This window comes from Onychostruthus taczanowskii, unplaced genomic scaffold (assembly GCF_017590055.1).
Source record: "Onychostruthus taczanowskii isolate IOZ18803 unplaced genomic scaffold, ASM1759005v1 scaffold4, whole genome shotgun sequence".
Taxonomy (NCBI): Eukaryota; Metazoa; Chordata; class Aves; order Passeriformes; family Passeridae; genus Onychostruthus; species Onychostruthus taczanowskii.
This window is the reverse complement of record NW_024501459.1, coordinates 8,457,681-8,474,294: the sequence shown is the minus strand read 5'-3', so window position 1 is coordinate 8,474,294 and position 16,614 is coordinate 8,457,681. Positions and strand designations below refer to the sequence as shown.

The 16,614-nt window shown below is 36.7% G+C and overlaps 1 protein-coding gene across 1 annotated transcript in view; it reads left to right on the top strand.

Moving 5' to 3' along the window:
* ARFGEF1 (ADP ribosylation factor guanine nucleotide exchange factor 1) overlaps positions 1-16,614 on the top strand; it is an 84,880-nt gene that overhangs the window by 42,554 nt on the left and 25,712 nt on the right. Inside the window, exons 10-19 of the mRNA XM_041412686.1 lie at positions 3,380-3,614; positions 7,647-7,746; positions 7,859-7,998; positions 8,103-8,211; positions 9,129-9,330; positions 10,256-10,367; positions 11,469-11,674; positions 11,772-11,856; positions 12,392-12,563; positions 13,746-13,897. Of these exons, the coding sequence (XP_041268620.1) occupies positions 3,380-3,614; positions 7,647-7,746; positions 7,859-7,998; positions 8,103-8,211; positions 9,129-9,330; positions 10,256-10,367; positions 11,469-11,674; positions 11,772-11,856; positions 12,392-12,563; positions 13,746-13,897 (1,513 nt within the window). The remainder of the gene's footprint in view (positions 1-3,379; positions 3,615-7,646; positions 7,747-7,858; positions 7,999-8,102; positions 8,212-9,128; positions 9,331-10,255; positions 10,368-11,468; positions 11,675-11,771; positions 11,857-12,391; positions 12,564-13,745; positions 13,898-16,614) is intronic.

Sequence of the window (16,614 nt, the reverse complement as noted above, 5' to 3'; positions counted from 1 at the left end):
ATTTTTGTGAGTCCTGTTAATGAGAAACTAACAGTATGGTGAAAAGAAGATAGAAACTTTGGGGAGGCACTTTTATGATTTAATGCATCTTTTTCAGAAGTTTCTTAACACCTATCCTTTTATAAGTACAACATGTTCTTCCTAGTTGCTGTTTATAATGCATTTGAAAAGAGTTTGTTTAAAAGATTATCAGGTATTTCTGGTCTTGCTCACATTACTCTGCTTTTGGTACGTTCTAGGTTTGTAACCATTGTTGGTTGTGCCCCATAATTTCTTTTATCTGTTGCATATTGCTCTCCATCCAAAACATAGCTCTGTGCTGGCCCCTGGGAAGAAAATTAAATCTACAGCAGCTGAAACCAGCACATTTGTGTATCCAGTACACGTCCTCAGCTCTGCTTAATATAAACTTCTCACCTGGAGCTGATAACTGGTTATGATAAATTCATGATGAAGTGTTTCATTCTTTTGTTCAGGTTGGACACTTCTGTCAGCCTACTTAATCAAAACACAAATGTTTGATAACAAAGATTTTATTTGGTTGTTTCTTCTGACTGAAGATACCATGTCTTCAGTTTCATTTATAGAATTGTTGGTTGTAAAGCAAATATAGAGTCTCCTCTATAGATGGGTGCCAGTATTAAATTTGAGTGTCAGCAGAAAGGTTTGCTTTCTGATCTTGGATTTATATGCATAAAATTTATATACATTAGATTTGCACATTATGAACAATTGCTAATCATTTTCAAGAGGAATGCTTTTTTGTTCTCAGAAGTGTTAAGAGATCAAATTGAAACTGTAGTATGATTTCAAGTGACAGTGAACGGCCTGGTATTCTTCAAAATAAAATCAGCTGTACTGTTCTGAGTCTAGCTTTTAAAGCAGGTAACTTTAAGACAATTTAGTTAAATCAATGATGTGTGATGTGGATTTAATAAATTGAAAAGACACTATGTAGTCAAAGGAGTTTGAAGATTTAATCTAGGAACCTTTTTGAATTGTCTAGCAGTGTACTTTGGAAAGTCAGGATATTAGAGAATGAAGACTGAGGCATGGGGGTTTCTCCTCACTATTGCTGAGAATTGTCTTCCAGGAAATGCCTTGAAAATACTGTGGTTTTAGTTAGTACTCTGAAACTAAAGCTGTCCATATATTAAAGGTTTTAGTGGATTAACTCCCCTTGCAAGAGCAGTAATAGCTATTGAGGCACTTGGAGAATCTCATCTGAATCCATGGAGTCCTTGACATTTGTATGAGAACTGGCGAAGCTCTTCATACAAAAACAAATTGGAGAAAAAGGCATTTAGGGCAACCAAAATTCATTGCAAATACGTTTGAAGATATCCCATATTTGGAGAAGTGCCTAGAATTTATCAATGGTTCTGAGGCATTGATGGCTTTTTGAACTATTACAAACATGCTGTAATTGGAAGAGGAGGTGTAGGATATTTATGGCATTTCAGGAGTCTTATCTGCCTCTTCAAAAATCTTACTTTCAATGAAATCTGTTATGAAGTCTGTAATGAAAATATTTCTAGATTTTAGGTAACTGAACTTGCAGCTTTAGCTTAAAATCGCAAGTCTGGAACTTAAGATCTGCATTTTGCTTTCTGGGCACCTGGTTAATGTCTTTGTTTCCTTTTTCTCTGGAATAAAATAAGATGGGGGTGAAATACAGCTTGAAGGTTTGCTTGCTGGTTTTTGTTTTTACCTTAAACCTGTTCTAAGTTAAGTGGGCTTTACACATCATACAAAATTGTTAAGGTCAGCATGTCCAGGATTTCAGGTGGGAGCTGACACTTGCTGGAAGTTGGCAATATTTAATATTTTATTTATGACTTAAATTCTCCTCATATTTAAATTCTTATATGCCATAGCAAAGTATGATCTGGTTATGTGCTGTCTGCACACCTAGTACCATGGGATACAAAACTGAGCCTTTTGCATCAAAAGATATTGCTATGTGAGCTTCCATACAGTGCCAGCATCAAGCATTTTCTTGAAGAACTGTTAAATAGAGCAGTTTTGGATTGATTTTGACCTGTAGCCCATTAGGAGAAATATGAGAGACAAGTTCCTCACTCAATTTGACTGACTGGCTCTTTTCTTTTTAAAAGCATTTTCAGAAGAAAAGTCTGCTGTTGGAATTAAATTTTGAGTTTGAAACGTTTGCAGATTGATTTCCCCATCCTACTTTGTTTGGCAGAAATAATTGAGTTTATTTGCAACATACTTGATATGAATTAGCATTTTTTGTTTTAGACTGGGATTAGTTTTTTAATTAAGCTTTTATATTTGCAATATATAGCAAATATCCAGCTACTCTGTGTCTCACAGATTGACTTGAAGCACTTCTTACTGTGTCTGGGCTGTACTGGATGAAAAATTTCCTGTCATTGTCCCCTATGATTCGTAACTGTCCTCTGTCAGCGGTAGTTGTTCAATGAAAGCTGTTCTGGTAGGAAAGCCAATTGTGTCTGTACCCACTCTTCAAAAGAGATACAGCCTTTTTTTGAAATGATCAGGAGTGGGAAGGAGCATCAGGAGTCTCAGGAGAGAAGGGTTTCACCTGGAAAGTTATTTATTGCATTAGATTTTAATAGGTGCAGATTTCCTTTATGCTTTTTTTGTGCGTGGTTTCAGGGGTTTTGGGCTGTTTTGTTGTGTTTGTTGTTTTGGGGTTTGTAGAGCAGAAATAGTAGCACTGTTTCTGACATGAATTCTAGTTTACGTGAGTCTGTAAGAATGGTACTGTGGAGCACTTGTTAACACTGCCCTTGCCCGACTTGGTGATTGCCATGCTTAAAATAGGCACATTTTATGTGTCTTACCTGCTCTCAGAGTGGGATGGGCCCAGTGGCTGATAAGTGCTGTATTTGAGAAAAGAGGTTTCAGTGTTGGCAGGAAGTATTGTGTTTATAGTCCTTCAACTCCCTTTCCGTGCTGGTGGAAATAGAGAAGGAGGAGGAAATTCCACCTTTCACTAGTCAGGGTTTGGTAGATGGGCTGGATTTTAGATGGGATCTTCCAAAGCTCTGTTAACAGGAAAGAATGCTCCTTCATCCTCTGGCTAAAAGGGCAGCGTTGCCTCTTGTTGCTGCTGTTCTGTGGTGCAGAAGAGAGAGTGGTTCAACAGTAATTTTTCCTTTTCTGGAAAAGGTCTTGCCTGCATTCTTGGTTGAAAAATGAACAATGTAACAAAAAAAAGACCTAACATCTCTTTATGACCCATTCTGCATCTGGTTGTGTCAAATTTGAGTTTGTCTCATTAATACTCCACTTGCGAAATCATTGTGGTTTGTACTGAGTTTTCAAGAGAATATTTTTTGTGTTTTTTATGGCTTACACTGGGCTGATGTGCTGCACTGTTTTGTTCTAGATCTCATGAACTGCGATCAAAGATTCTTTCATTGCAGTTGCTTCTGTCCATTCTGCAAAATGCAGGACCAGTCTTCAGGACAAATGAGATGTTCATTAATGCTATAAAGCAGTACCTGTGTGTTGCACTGTCAAAAAATGGAGTCTCATCAGTTCCAGAAGTATTTGAACTTTCACTTTCCATATTTCTTACCCTCCTGTCAAACTTTAAGACTCATCTAAAGATGCAGATTGAGGTATGTTACATTAATTTCTAATTAAATGTGTGGGAGGTGTTAAGTGAACATTTGCTTACCTCTGTGTAGCTTGGTGTTGCGTAAATAAATTTGTTTTCCCTTGTGACTCACAGCTTTTGTGTAAGACTTAACAGATTTTCCTTATTTTGAAGTTTTCTGTTGGGTGTGGCACGGTACTATTGCAGAGTACTCAGAATTGAGTAGGTTTGTGGCTAAGTTCAACCAGTGTTTAATATTGTGATTAAGAAAGCTTAGCTCAGCACTGCATATTAGAAATTAAGAAAATGAATACACTCAGGAAAAGACTGTGTAATATATGATTTTGCAAAAGATTTTTGGAATAGAAAGTAATGTCATGAAGAGCATTGTGGATTTTCTTTGAGATCACTTGAACAGATTTCTTTCTCTGGGGGAATCCCAGCTATTCTATTATTGTAGCCACTTCCCTTTTCTTATCAGGGCCTCTCTCAATATATATCCTGAAGAAGATCTCATTTCCTCTAAAGGTGTGCACACAATTTAACTCCTTGGACTATAAATGGAGATGAGTCCATATTCTTTGCAATAAATTCTCTGAGTCCTGGCAGGTCTAAGTCATCAAGCAAAGGAGGATGTATCCCCATAAGGGCCATTCACTTAAGAGTTGGATTCAATGATTCTTGCAGATCCCATCCAGCTCGGAATATTCTCTAATTCTGTATGTGGAGGGCTTGTTCTTGAGATCAGCTCTTTGTGCATGAGGTACAAGCAGCTTTTCAGAACAACTCTGTTCAACCACATGGATATCCTCTTGTGGTGTCACGTGTTAAAGATCTTAATTCTGTGGTGAATTAAGTAGTACTGTGTGCAGTGTGTCCCTGCTGCTTATTTTAGGGATTCAGGTGTGAATACTGAAGCTGACAGATTGCCCCATCCATGTGGAGCTTAAGTATGTGAAGAGATGCTTAGAAATGTTGATAAATCTTGCTGTTATAAGGACCTTGAATTCAGGGAATTCACTTCATCTGTGAATGTCATTGGACAAGTTGATGTGTTATGGCAGCTTTGGAGGAAGAACCTCATTTTGACAGTAGCATGTCAGAAAATTGTGTTCCAGGTTATTTTGATACTTCTGTGGGGAAAAACAAGTGAGATTTACAGTATTCTCAGGTTGAGCATAGATTGGATAGAAATGACCGAATGTGCTTTGAAAATATGATGCATTTTAAAAAGCCTCAAGGCCAACTGTGTGCTCAGCAAGACTGTAGTGTGTGTGCAGGGTTTGGCACATCAGACAGACTGGGTGGAGCTGTTCTCAGTCCCACAGCCTGCCTCCCGGGAAGTGTTGGGCTTGCTGTGTTCAGAAAGCTTACAAGTCAGCATGTAGGTGGTGAACACATTGCAGTTGGCTTCCCTGACAGAAATTTGATAGGTTTCCATCACTGCCAGCCTTTCACAAATTCCTAAGAGAAAATGAAGGTATATGAGACAAACTGGTTATAGGATGCCCTGCACTAGTGTAGCAGGTTCTAGAGTATGCTGAAGACCATCACCACATATCAGTGCTACATTTCCTCCTTGTGAATAGCAAATCCAAAACATTGATACTGCTGAAGTACCCATTTATTAAAAAGTACAGCAGTTTCTAGAAACTTCTTTTTCCTGATTGTGAGCTAAGAATTCTTCTTTCAGCTACTGATCCTAAAGGTTATTCTGAAGATGTGGGTAGAAATGTAGATAACTTCACATGCAGTTTGTGTCTTGAAGCTGTAAGGAGAGCCATATGCTCTGATTTACAATATGCAAAATCTATATATTTTGGGATTGAGGCTGCATTTCTCATCTGTGTAAGAATATTCTGGCATGTTTGAAAAGAAAAGTTTCAGATTCTGTTGAAAGTGACCCTCCTGTGGCCTGTTGACTTGAATATTTAGCTAACACTGCCCTCTGACAGTAAAATGGTTTAAGTTGTACCTTAGTTGTATTGTAACAGTAATTCTGGATGGATTAATGAATATATTTGCAGCACATCAAATCCTAGATATCAGAGGAGCTGGGGTGTCATTTAGCTATATTTACCATTACCACCCTTTCATAACTGTGAATACCTTAAAACTCATACTTCAGTTGACCAAACATAATAAATAGCTCTCTGGTTTAGTTTTCCAGTATATTAGGAATGAAGTCTCAGCTCTGTGATGTGAATTGCCATAAGTTATATACTGATAAACAGCATTTTTAAATAGCTGAAAGGTAAACCATAACTATGGTTTTGAGAAGTTCTTCATTCCAGGATATGCTTTTCCAAAGGTGACACCAGAAGCAAGAAGTCAGCTTGGTCTCAGAGGCATAAAGATCTGAAGTGCCTTGATAGTATGCAGTGCTTCCAGCTATTTTCTCTTCTAGCTTAGATTTGGGTTTAGTTTTTGTCCCTGAAACCTTTTTCTCTGCTTCATAAGTGACTTATTTTTTAAATTTTCTACCAGAAAAGAAATACTTTTGCTAGTTGCAGAGAATATATTGAATTAGTGTCTTTCAATAAAAACTCAGAAAACATCAAATGTATAACTAAGGGTTACTCACAGCATGACATGTATTAAGTTTTTGTCTTTCTCTGATTACATAAAATTGTGGCTAAAATCAGTCTAGTACACTTAAGTATGTTTAAGCATGTGCAAGTCTTTGAAATGTGTTGAACTCCTTAGGTTTCATAGGGATGCTTTCCTTATTAAGACAGTTAGCTTGACATTGTGCTGTGTGCCTCTATTTCTCTAAAGAGATCAATAAAATGTAACTATTTTAGCACATTTTGCTTGAAGAAATACCTTACCAACCAAAGTTGCCTAAAAATCAGTGTTGCTGTTTTTCCCCAGGTGTATGACTTAAAGTGGAAACAGCTTATGTTTTTCTCTACCTGGTTAATAGTGTAAAAAATCTCTGTAAAAATTCTGTGCTATGAAGGAACAGTCAATATTAAAAAAAAGGGTATTTATATATTTGGATATTTGTGTGATATTATTGGACAAGTTGAGTGGCTTGAGACTCTCAGCAGTCCTCTAGTAAAAAAACTGTGTGTTGTGCATTTGGAAGCCACAGGTGGCTGTGAAGAGCTGAGCTCTCAGAAGTACAGAACAGTGATGTAATGCCCTGTCCACTTTTGAGTTCAGGTGCTGTTACAGCAGTTGCAGCTGCCCAGGGAAAAATCAAGAAGAAACTTTAGTTCAGCTGCTAAGCAAGCTTGGCTGAATTAGTCAGCCTATGGTGCTGATGAGTCTGGTGAGGAGCTAATTGATAGGGGACAAAATAGTTTCTGTTCCAAACAACAACACCTGTACCAAAATGTTTTCAGGGCAAATTTATCAGTATTCTAGTGAAGAGTAGCTTTCCTATTAATGGAGGTGCTGCATGCTGTGCTTGACCAGTATGCTTCTTCCAGTAGTAATCTAATATTATAGAGTGATTCTTTCATGTCAAGATGTTTCCCTTCTAATCAAGGTCCAATACTTCAAATTTGCATAAGTAGCTGTTTGTTATCTTTGTGCCATAATGTCATCATCTTTTAGATAAAGTATTTTTGTCATGAGGTGATACCTCTTCTTTCAAAATCCTGAGGGAACTCTTAACAGCAGTTTAGGCTTCTTCTTAGGCTGAGCTGTCCTTCAGGATTTGACATTATTCCAAATTCTTCTGCTTTTGTACACTTAGAAAATAAACCTGGACAGCACTGCAGAAGCACATAAGTAAATAATTCCAATTCCTAATTTTCATGTATCAATTGTAAGTTGTATTTCTTCCTTTCCTCTTTTTTTTTGCCTTTTCATTATTTCCTGTACTTCTAAAGTGCTGCTTTCACAAAAGTAAATAATTCCAATTCCTAATTTTCATGTATCAATTGTATTTCTTCCTTTCCTCCTTTTTTTTTTTTTGCCTTTTCATTATTTCCTATACTTCTAAAGTGCTGCTTTCACAGTTATGTCAGAATTTTGACCATCAAAGTTAGTGACTGTTTTGTAATAGATTTTTTTTTCTCCCTCTTCCTGGAATATTTTTTAGGTTTTCTTCAAAGAAATTTTCCTGTATATCTTGGAAACTTCTACTAGCTCATTTGATCATAAGTGGATGGTTATACAAACACTGACAAGGATATGTGCAGGTATGAAGGACTGTTGTGTTCTAGATTTTGGTTTTTATCATAAAACTATACTTGCCTTTCATTAAATTACCTAGTTTTTATTCTAAGGTTGACAATGTCATTTTATTTATAGATGCTCAGAGCGTGGTGGACATCTATGTGAACTATGATTGTGATTTAAATGCAGCAAATATATTTGAAAGGCTGGTTAATGACTTATCAAAGATTGCTCAAGGAAGGGGTAGCCAAGAACTTGGCATGTCCAATGTTCAGGTAAAAGTTGCACCAAACTTTATGAAGTTTTATGTTTCTTGGCACGATAGGTTGAGACTAAACTCTCCAGTCCACTAACTAACTGTTTATGAAATCTCTTCTAGGAATTAAGTTTGAGGAAAAAAGGGTTGGAATGCTTAGTATCGATCTTGAAATGCATGGTGGAGTGGAGTAAGGATCAATATGTAAATCCCAATTCCCAAACAACCCTTGGTAAGACATATGATGTGTTTCTTCTGCCTTGAGTAATTAGATGCTACAGGACTTGAGTGTGTTCTTCCAGTACTGTTAATGTCCAGAGTATTTTTCCTTTGGTAGAAATATTGAAAAGTTTGGTGTCATTTAAACAAGTTTTCTTAGTTGTCTTTTCCTAATTTTGTGGATTCCTAGAAGGCTACTGGACTGAAAAACATCTAAATCCTGTTATTTTCTGTATTTCTAATTTTAAAAGTGTCTGAAGACTTTCTTTGAAGCTCCCCTAATTTTTATGTAATTTCATCCTGATTAAATAACTGCTAAAGCAAGCTGAATAGAGAGCATTTTTTTACTTATTTACTGGTTATTTTAAGAATTACTTATTTACTGAATATTTACTTATACATTTTATAGCTGTACAAGTTTGACTGTTGTAAGCCATGAAGTAACTAAATAATTACATGTTTTAATCTTGTTTTCATCCAGCCTAAGGTTACGCTGAAGTTTTCAGGTCAGGCACTTAAAGTTGGTAGGTGAAGTAGTAAACTTTCTAGGAGTGGTTAGCATGGCTGGCTTCTTGAGCTGAGTGTACCTGCTCCTTGACATGCCTAAATTATTTTAGACACTTTGTTTCCAAAACTTAGAACAGTTGCTCCAGGTTAAAAGTGACACTAGATTTGAAAATAAAATATTAAAGCTGTAGTTGGTTATCCGAGGTGCTGGGGCTTTGTTCCCAAGTGCCAGAAATTACAGTTTAATTTAAGACTTAAATTTCAGTGTGTGATGAACTGAATGAATTCTCCTTTATATATATATATATATATATATATATATAAAATAAATACATAATTGAAGATAACCCTGAGTTTTAGAAGCCTGCATTGAAGATTTGACATGTGATTTTTATTTATTTTCACTGAATGTCCAATTTATAGGCCAAGAAAAACCCACAGAACAGGACAGCAGTGAAACCAAACATCCTGAAACAATTAACAGATATGGAAGCTTAAATTCTTTGGATTCTACTGCTTCATCAGGAATTGGCAGTTACAGCACGCAGATGTCCGGCACTGACAACCCAGAGCAGTTTGAAGTCCTAAAGCAGCAAAAGGAAATAATAGAACAAGGAATTGACTTGTGAGTGCCCTTTTATCACCCATGGGAGGGTGGATTCTTTTGGAGCTATGAAGATTCCTGGGTTTTTCTTCCTTCTCCTCATAGATACTCACCTTGTGTTAGGAAAAAAACTCTGGATGTAACAGCACTTCCTCTGGTGAAAGAGTGCTGAATGGTGTCCCCTTTGGAGCCTGTCAACAGTGTTTTGTGTTAACCTAATTCCTCACAGCTAGAAGATGAGTACTCTGAATGTTTGTTCTTTTTTCTCCAGACCTGCTTGTCTAAAAATAAGGTTTTTATATTTGGATAAAAAGAACATTGAACTTGTGATCATTTGAATGTGACCCGTTTTCATGTACATGTTACTGGTGAAAATGCCTGTATGCTTATGCTGATGAGTCCTTATGATTAATTAACTTGCCATAATTAGAACTGGAGGATAGTATAATTTCTCAGTGCAGTCTGACGTGAATCTTCCATGTGATTTTATCTTTGTCGCCTTAATCTCTTCAGTGAGGTCAGTTTTATGCAAAAATGGAAGATTCCTGTCATACAGTTCTGGGACCCTGCACGAATATGCCTTAGTCCTTTAGGGCTTCGGTTTCTTTCAGTTTCCTGGTTCTATGTTTTGTATGTTTCCATTTTTACAGGCAACTAATGGATTTGTTGATTGTTTCATACAGATTAAGATAAAAATCAACACCATAATTATTCTTTTCAAGATTTTGCTGTCTTTGTGGAATATTTTTTTTCTTCATGAGTGCCAGAGTAAATGGAAATGGCTCATTCCTATCTAATGGGCAGTTTGATAAAGGAAAAATACTTAATATGTAGATTTTTCAGCATCTTAACCTGAAATTTCTGAATTTCTTTACTTAGGCTGGTACAGCTTTTTTTCATGGGTAAAAGGATTAACTCTCATTTCATCTTGCTCTTCATTGTACAGATTCAACAAGAAACCAAAGAGGGGGATTCAGTACCTGCAAGAACAAGGAATGCTTGGCACTACCCCTGAAGATATTGCTCAATTCTTGCATCAAGAGGAAAGATTAGATTCAGTAAGGAAACTGTTTTCCTGATGGTTGTCTGTGCTCATGCTCATGTGTTCATACTAATTACAAATCAGTTGATAGTGTTCAGAGTGTGTGTCACATTATTGTGGAATGAAGAAAAGGAAACTTCTCTCTCTCTCTTCTAAAATTTGTAAGTTCAAGGAATTTGAGTTGGAGGGTGCAGTAGAGCTCTGTTCTGTGCTCTGTGCATCCTGTGGTTCGGCAAGGTGTAAAGCAAGAGACTGAGCTACTTGAGCTGACTCAGAACTTGTACTTAGTTGTTAATATAGCTTGAAGCAACTTAGTAAATCCTGCATACTTTAGTAAGGAACTGCCAGAAGTATCTGTCCTTCAGAGATGGTGAAAATAATAATGTGGTGCAACAACATTAAAAGCACCTTTTTCTGCCTCCAGAGGAAAGTTAGTTAATTGAGATTAGCTCTTTGATTTTATTTACAGCTAGCAGCTGTTGCTGGACTTGGAAGAGTCCTGCAATATCTGGGTGGGAATATCTCATGTTAATATTGTCATGAGAGACCTAACTTTCTGGTACAGCAGTTCTCACCATTATGCATGAAGGCCACACCCACTGGTGCCTAAGTTTGCAGCTGTGGCTGAATTCACAAATTTCAGTATTAATGCTTAGAATCAGACATTAAAACATTCTGTAAACCTCAGTTTACATATCCAGGCATCTTTATCTGAATGCATGCTCTTTTTCATTGTACTGTATTCATTGTACTGTATTGTTGACAGTGATCAACTCAGATGTATTTTGAGTACCAGCTATTTTTATTTTAGCATCCCTTGCATCTGTTTGAGATCAGTACTAATGGCATGTGAGTAAAAGCCATTAGAGAAGGAAGAATGTAGGCAGATACATATGAGCATGTAAGAGCATTCTGATGCTCTTACATGCTCATATTGCTCATTATGATTACATATGATGATATGGCCAAAATACTTTGCTTCAGACAATAGAGGAGAAGCAGGAATTCGTCACAGTTAACTGCAATACACGCCTCTTTTTGTATGACATTTGACTGTTGTTGTTATCTATTTTTCAAATATAAATGCACTAGTTTGTCTTTTCTGTTCTTATTTTAGACTCAGGTTGGGGAGTTCCTGGGAGACAATGATAAATTTAACAAAGAAGTCATGTATGCATATGTAGACCAACATGACTTTTCGGGAAAGGATTTTGTTTCAGCTCTGCGCATGTTTCTAGAAGGATTTCGTCTACCCGGAGAAGCTCAAAAAATTGATCGCTTAATGGAGAAATTTGCTGCTAGATATTTAGAATGTAACCAAGGGTAAGATACACTTCTTCAGAACTTTGGAAAGCTGAGTAATTAATAAAAAATCCTCATAAATTTAATTTGCTATTCTTTCTCTCCTTTTTGCCTTCAGGCAAACTCTTTTTGCTAGTGCAGATACTGCATATGTTTTAGCTTACTCAATTATCATGTTGACAACAGATCTTCACAGTCCACAGGTATGTTGCTGGAATAAATATCTGTGTAATTCATAGGCATGTAACTTTCAGGCTTTGTGACAATGTATTTGTAAAAGCTTGATGTCCAATTTAACACCAGTATGTGTGTAAGAAGTAAGGTAGTGTACATTCATGCATCTTTTAAGTATTATGTTTCATGGGTGTTGAGGTTTTGAAGTTTTTTTGCTTAGGCCTTTCTGTAAGGTAGATTTCTCTATGATAGATAATTTAGTCTGTATGACAAGAAAAAGCTTCTTTTTTTCTTTTTATCTTTTTAATGTACATCTAATTTGACATACATTTGATCTGTGGATTCTACCAAACGTTTGAGTGTTGGAGTGTCCTCATGGCTTTGTGGCAGATTGTAGATTTGACAGTGTAGTCTTGGATGTGTTGAATATTTTAAAATGTCTTCTGAATCAGCAGGTTTATCCTTGATGGTAACTTCTTGTGGGCTGGACAGTTTTATAGGGAGCATTGTAACTCATAAGCTTGCCTCATTTCTTGATATTTACAGCTACTTTCTGCATTTCAGGTTAAGAATAAAATGACAAAAGAACAGTATATTAAAATGAATAGAGGTATCAATGACAGTAAAGATCTCCCTGAAGAATATTTGTCTGCTATCTATAATGAAATAGCTGGAAAGAAGATTTCAATGAAAGAAACAAAAGAATTAACAATACCCACAAAATCCAGTAAACAAAGTAAGTAGTGGCATTGTTAGCTTTCTTCAAGTTTCATGAAGTTCTCCTAATTAAAACAGGAGTTGAATGGAGCAAACACCACTTACTTAACTCACAGTGAGTCCTAGCTTCTAATATCATATCCTTTTCTTTTTAACACAAATACATGATGCTAACCTCAAAACTGCATTAAATACAACTGCTTATTTTCACTTCCCTTTGCATCTGAATTCCTGGCAATCAGTGCATTGGTCATGGAGTAGGCAGGTTTTGCTGCTGAGCAGCAGCACAGAGAAATTGGAGGGCTCTATGAAGTTACGTGGTTGTCAATAGGTACAGAGCAGAGCACACACACTTTGCGTGTCTTCTTTTTCTTAAGTAACTGTTGTGATTTCCTGCAATAACCAATTTGTCTTCAAATATTTTGCAATGTTTGATTCTTAGGGCCCTAATTCATTAATTACTAATTATCTTTTATTATTAATTATTAATTATCTTTTCTCCTCTCAGATTACAGAAAAATTGTGTTTTGCACAGTGTGAAGATTGAGATGTTACTCATTCTAGCTTTTCTACAGAGAACATTATGAGAGATTTAACTTCTTCCCAGCATATTTCTACAATTTAAGCCCTAGGTTAGCCTTATGAATGGATTGCTTATAGGAAATGTGCATCTGGGAAAAAGAAATACTCTTGTTTTCAGTATTCATTCACTTAACATTATATTTTATTGTAATTTTTAAAAATATTATTATTGCATGCAACTTGGATTTCACCGTCTTCATGAGATGGAGGTTCAGTTATGTAAATTAAAAGGTTTAATGTAGTTCTCGCACTGAAAAAGGTAGTCCAGTTATTTTTATTGTTATTTTCTCTGCTGATGGATTCCTATGAAATATCTCTTCTTTTTGAATTTAGTGGATGTGATATTTATGCTGTCAGTTGAGGTGATGGAGAAGAAATCTCTGTTGTTCAAATCTTAAAATTCTGTAAAGGCTTAAAAATAGTTTACATTTCAAATACAGGTTTGTCTTAAATTTTATCTATATTGTAAAAGAAATATGAGAAGGCTGGTGTGATAATTTCAGAAAGTAGATACAAAAATACATCTGAATATTGTACTTAATGAAAAACATAAAATTATTATATTCCTAAAGACACCATTGCTAAAGATGCACAAATGAGAGAAAAAATGTGTTTGCAGGTGTTGCTAGTGAGAAGCAGAGGAGACTCCTATATAACTTGGAAATGGAACAAATGGCTAAAACAGCTAAAGCTCTTATGGAGGCAGTGAGCCACGTTCAGGCCCCTTTTACCAGTGCAACACACCTGGAGCATGTGAGACCCATGTTTAAGGTGAGATACACGTTTAGATAATCATGTAGAATATCACAGTTTCTTAGTACAAAATGCTGACTGACAGGATTTATTAAAAATACTAAGGACTTGCATTCACTGTGTTTTGCTCATTTTGTGAATTATTTAACTTACTACAGGAAAGAGAGGATTTTGAACCTTCTAATCTAGTTTCACTTACCCTGGAATTTAAGAAGTTTCTGTGCTGGTACAAGAAGCAGTTGAGCAATTATCAGGAAAAACATTTATCTAATGTTGTCTGTTGCAAATTAATACTTCAGAAAGCTGGGACTCTGGTCCAGTGTAGGGGAGGAAGCTGGACATGTATTAAACTATTATTCTAAGCACCTGACTGCTATTGTGTAAGTGCAAAGCTGTCTGCGTCCCAAATGCCTTTTCCATAGCAGTGATTCAGATTCATAGAGTATATTCAGCAGTGCAGGATGCCTCAGTGGGCTCTTGGATGTGGTCTCCGGCATACCTAACTCACAGCAGTCATCTGCCATTGAGATAAATTGTTACAGCTTTACCATGCTCTTGTTTGTGCCCTTGTTCAAGTCATGGTGCTCACATGACCCCTTTGTGAACTGCTCCAGGGAAGTAAAGTCTCAGACCACTATCACTGAATAAGCAAATGGTTCCCTAGGGGGATGTGCTATGAGGTTAGGTGGAGCTCCAGGCCCAAGAAGCACAGAAACTTTTAGGTTGAAATAGATTCTTAAAAGCTTTGAGTCCTGCTGTTGACCCAGTGCTGCTAAGTCTACCACTAAACCATGACCTGAAGTGCTGCATATACATGTCTGTTAAATGCTTCCAGGGTTGCTGCCTGCAACTTCCTTGGACACTTGTTCCAACTTTTGTCAGTTGCGTTTATGAAGGAATTTTCCCTAATATTCAATATAAACCTCTCCTGGTGCAACTTGAGGCCACGTGTCTCATCCTTTCCCTTGTTACTTGGGAGAACTCCCAAGTAACTTGGGACCAACTCCCATCTCTTTCACCAGCTCCATTGTCCTTCTCTGGACTCACTCCAGCATCTCCATGCCTTTCTTGCAGTGAGGGCCCAGAACTGAACCCAGGATTCAAAGTGTGGCCTCACCAGTGCTGAGTACAGAGCACTGCCCTGGTCCTGCTGGCCAAACTATTCTTCATACCATCCAGGATGCCACTGGCCTTCTTGGCCACCTGGGCACACTGAGGATCTCTGTGTAAGATTGCTGTCTATGAGGCAAAATTGCAAGTTGCCACCTTATTAAAAAAATTAGCATAGTATTTGATTTTTATGGAGGGAACGCTAAGCACTGACCTTGTTAACAATTTACTTTTAGGTGTCACATAGCAGATATGTAATATACTTTCTCTCTGCTAACTTCCTAAAGGCTGAAATTAAATAATTCACATGCAGGCATCTGTAAAATTCATAGTGTGATTTTCTTCAGGATATCAGCCCTAATACTTCCTACCCTTTACTATCTGAAAAGTGTATTTTCAAAGCTCATTTTCAAAGGAGCAAAATCTGAAGCACTGGTTAAATTAACACCCTAAACATATTTCATGAAGGTACAAAAAATAAGAAGTTGTTACTTGAAGTTACTTGAGGATGTTAATGAAGTAATTAAAGTACTGAGGATGGTAGTGTAATGTATTGAACAGAGGGCCCTCTTCTCAAAAACAAGTGAGAACTGTGGAATTTGAATGCCTAATTTCACCTTTTTTTTATTTAGACTTAAATTTTCAGTAAAAATTTACAAATTTCTGGGTATCTCACCCATTGATGTCCACATAAAATTGATCATTGTAACTGTGTTTACAGATACAGAGTGGCTGAATTTTTAAAACAGAAAAAATTCACTTTATGCATCCATCTAAGCAGCCCAGAATTTATTGTCCAGTTTTGAGGCTTGATTTTCACCTCTTTCAGCCTACAAATAACAGTGTACATGTAGTTACAAAGCACATTATACAGACCATTAGATAGTTCTAAAGAAATTATTTCAGTTTTGTGATTTTTTTAAGATTAGTTTTGGTTACAATAGCAGGGAAAATTAGGAAGGCGTTGGGGAAAAACATACATTTCTGAACATAAAATTATAGAATAGTTTGGGTTGGAAGGGACCTTTAAAGGTGATACAGTAGGGAATTAAATCCTGAATCTATGAATTCATCCAATGCCTTTAATACTGTCCCATAGTTAGAGTTTGATATGTGCAAGCATTAAATGTGTTTTGAAGGTAGTGCTTTTGGAGCTGTTGGGTTAAATGAAGCCAAACCTCTGTGGTGCATCATTTTATTATGAAATTAAGTGTGAAATCTATTGCTCCTTGCTGTGCCCATTGACTCTGTATTTCATCTGGGGTGACTTCAGGTAAAACTGTTTCTAAAATCATTCTGGGTTCCATGATGTTTTTCCTCACCATAACTCCGTGTAGTTACAGCAGGATCCTCTGCATCTTCTCACTGTTTTTTCCTCCTTTGGGAGAGGGAGCCTTAACCACAAGGAAAGTACTGTGTGATCTCTTGCAGTACTCAGTGCCACCTAAGGCAGGAGGAATGAGAAACATCTGTAGTGTCTTAGGCACAAAAAGAGGGAGGGAAAAGGGCAACAAAATTAGTAGCAGAGAGATAAGGCAAGAGTCATGCCCTGTATTTTGTTGTTGTTGTTAGCTTACTATGATTTTAGTATGATTAATGTAGTTTGCCTTATTTTTACTTCACTC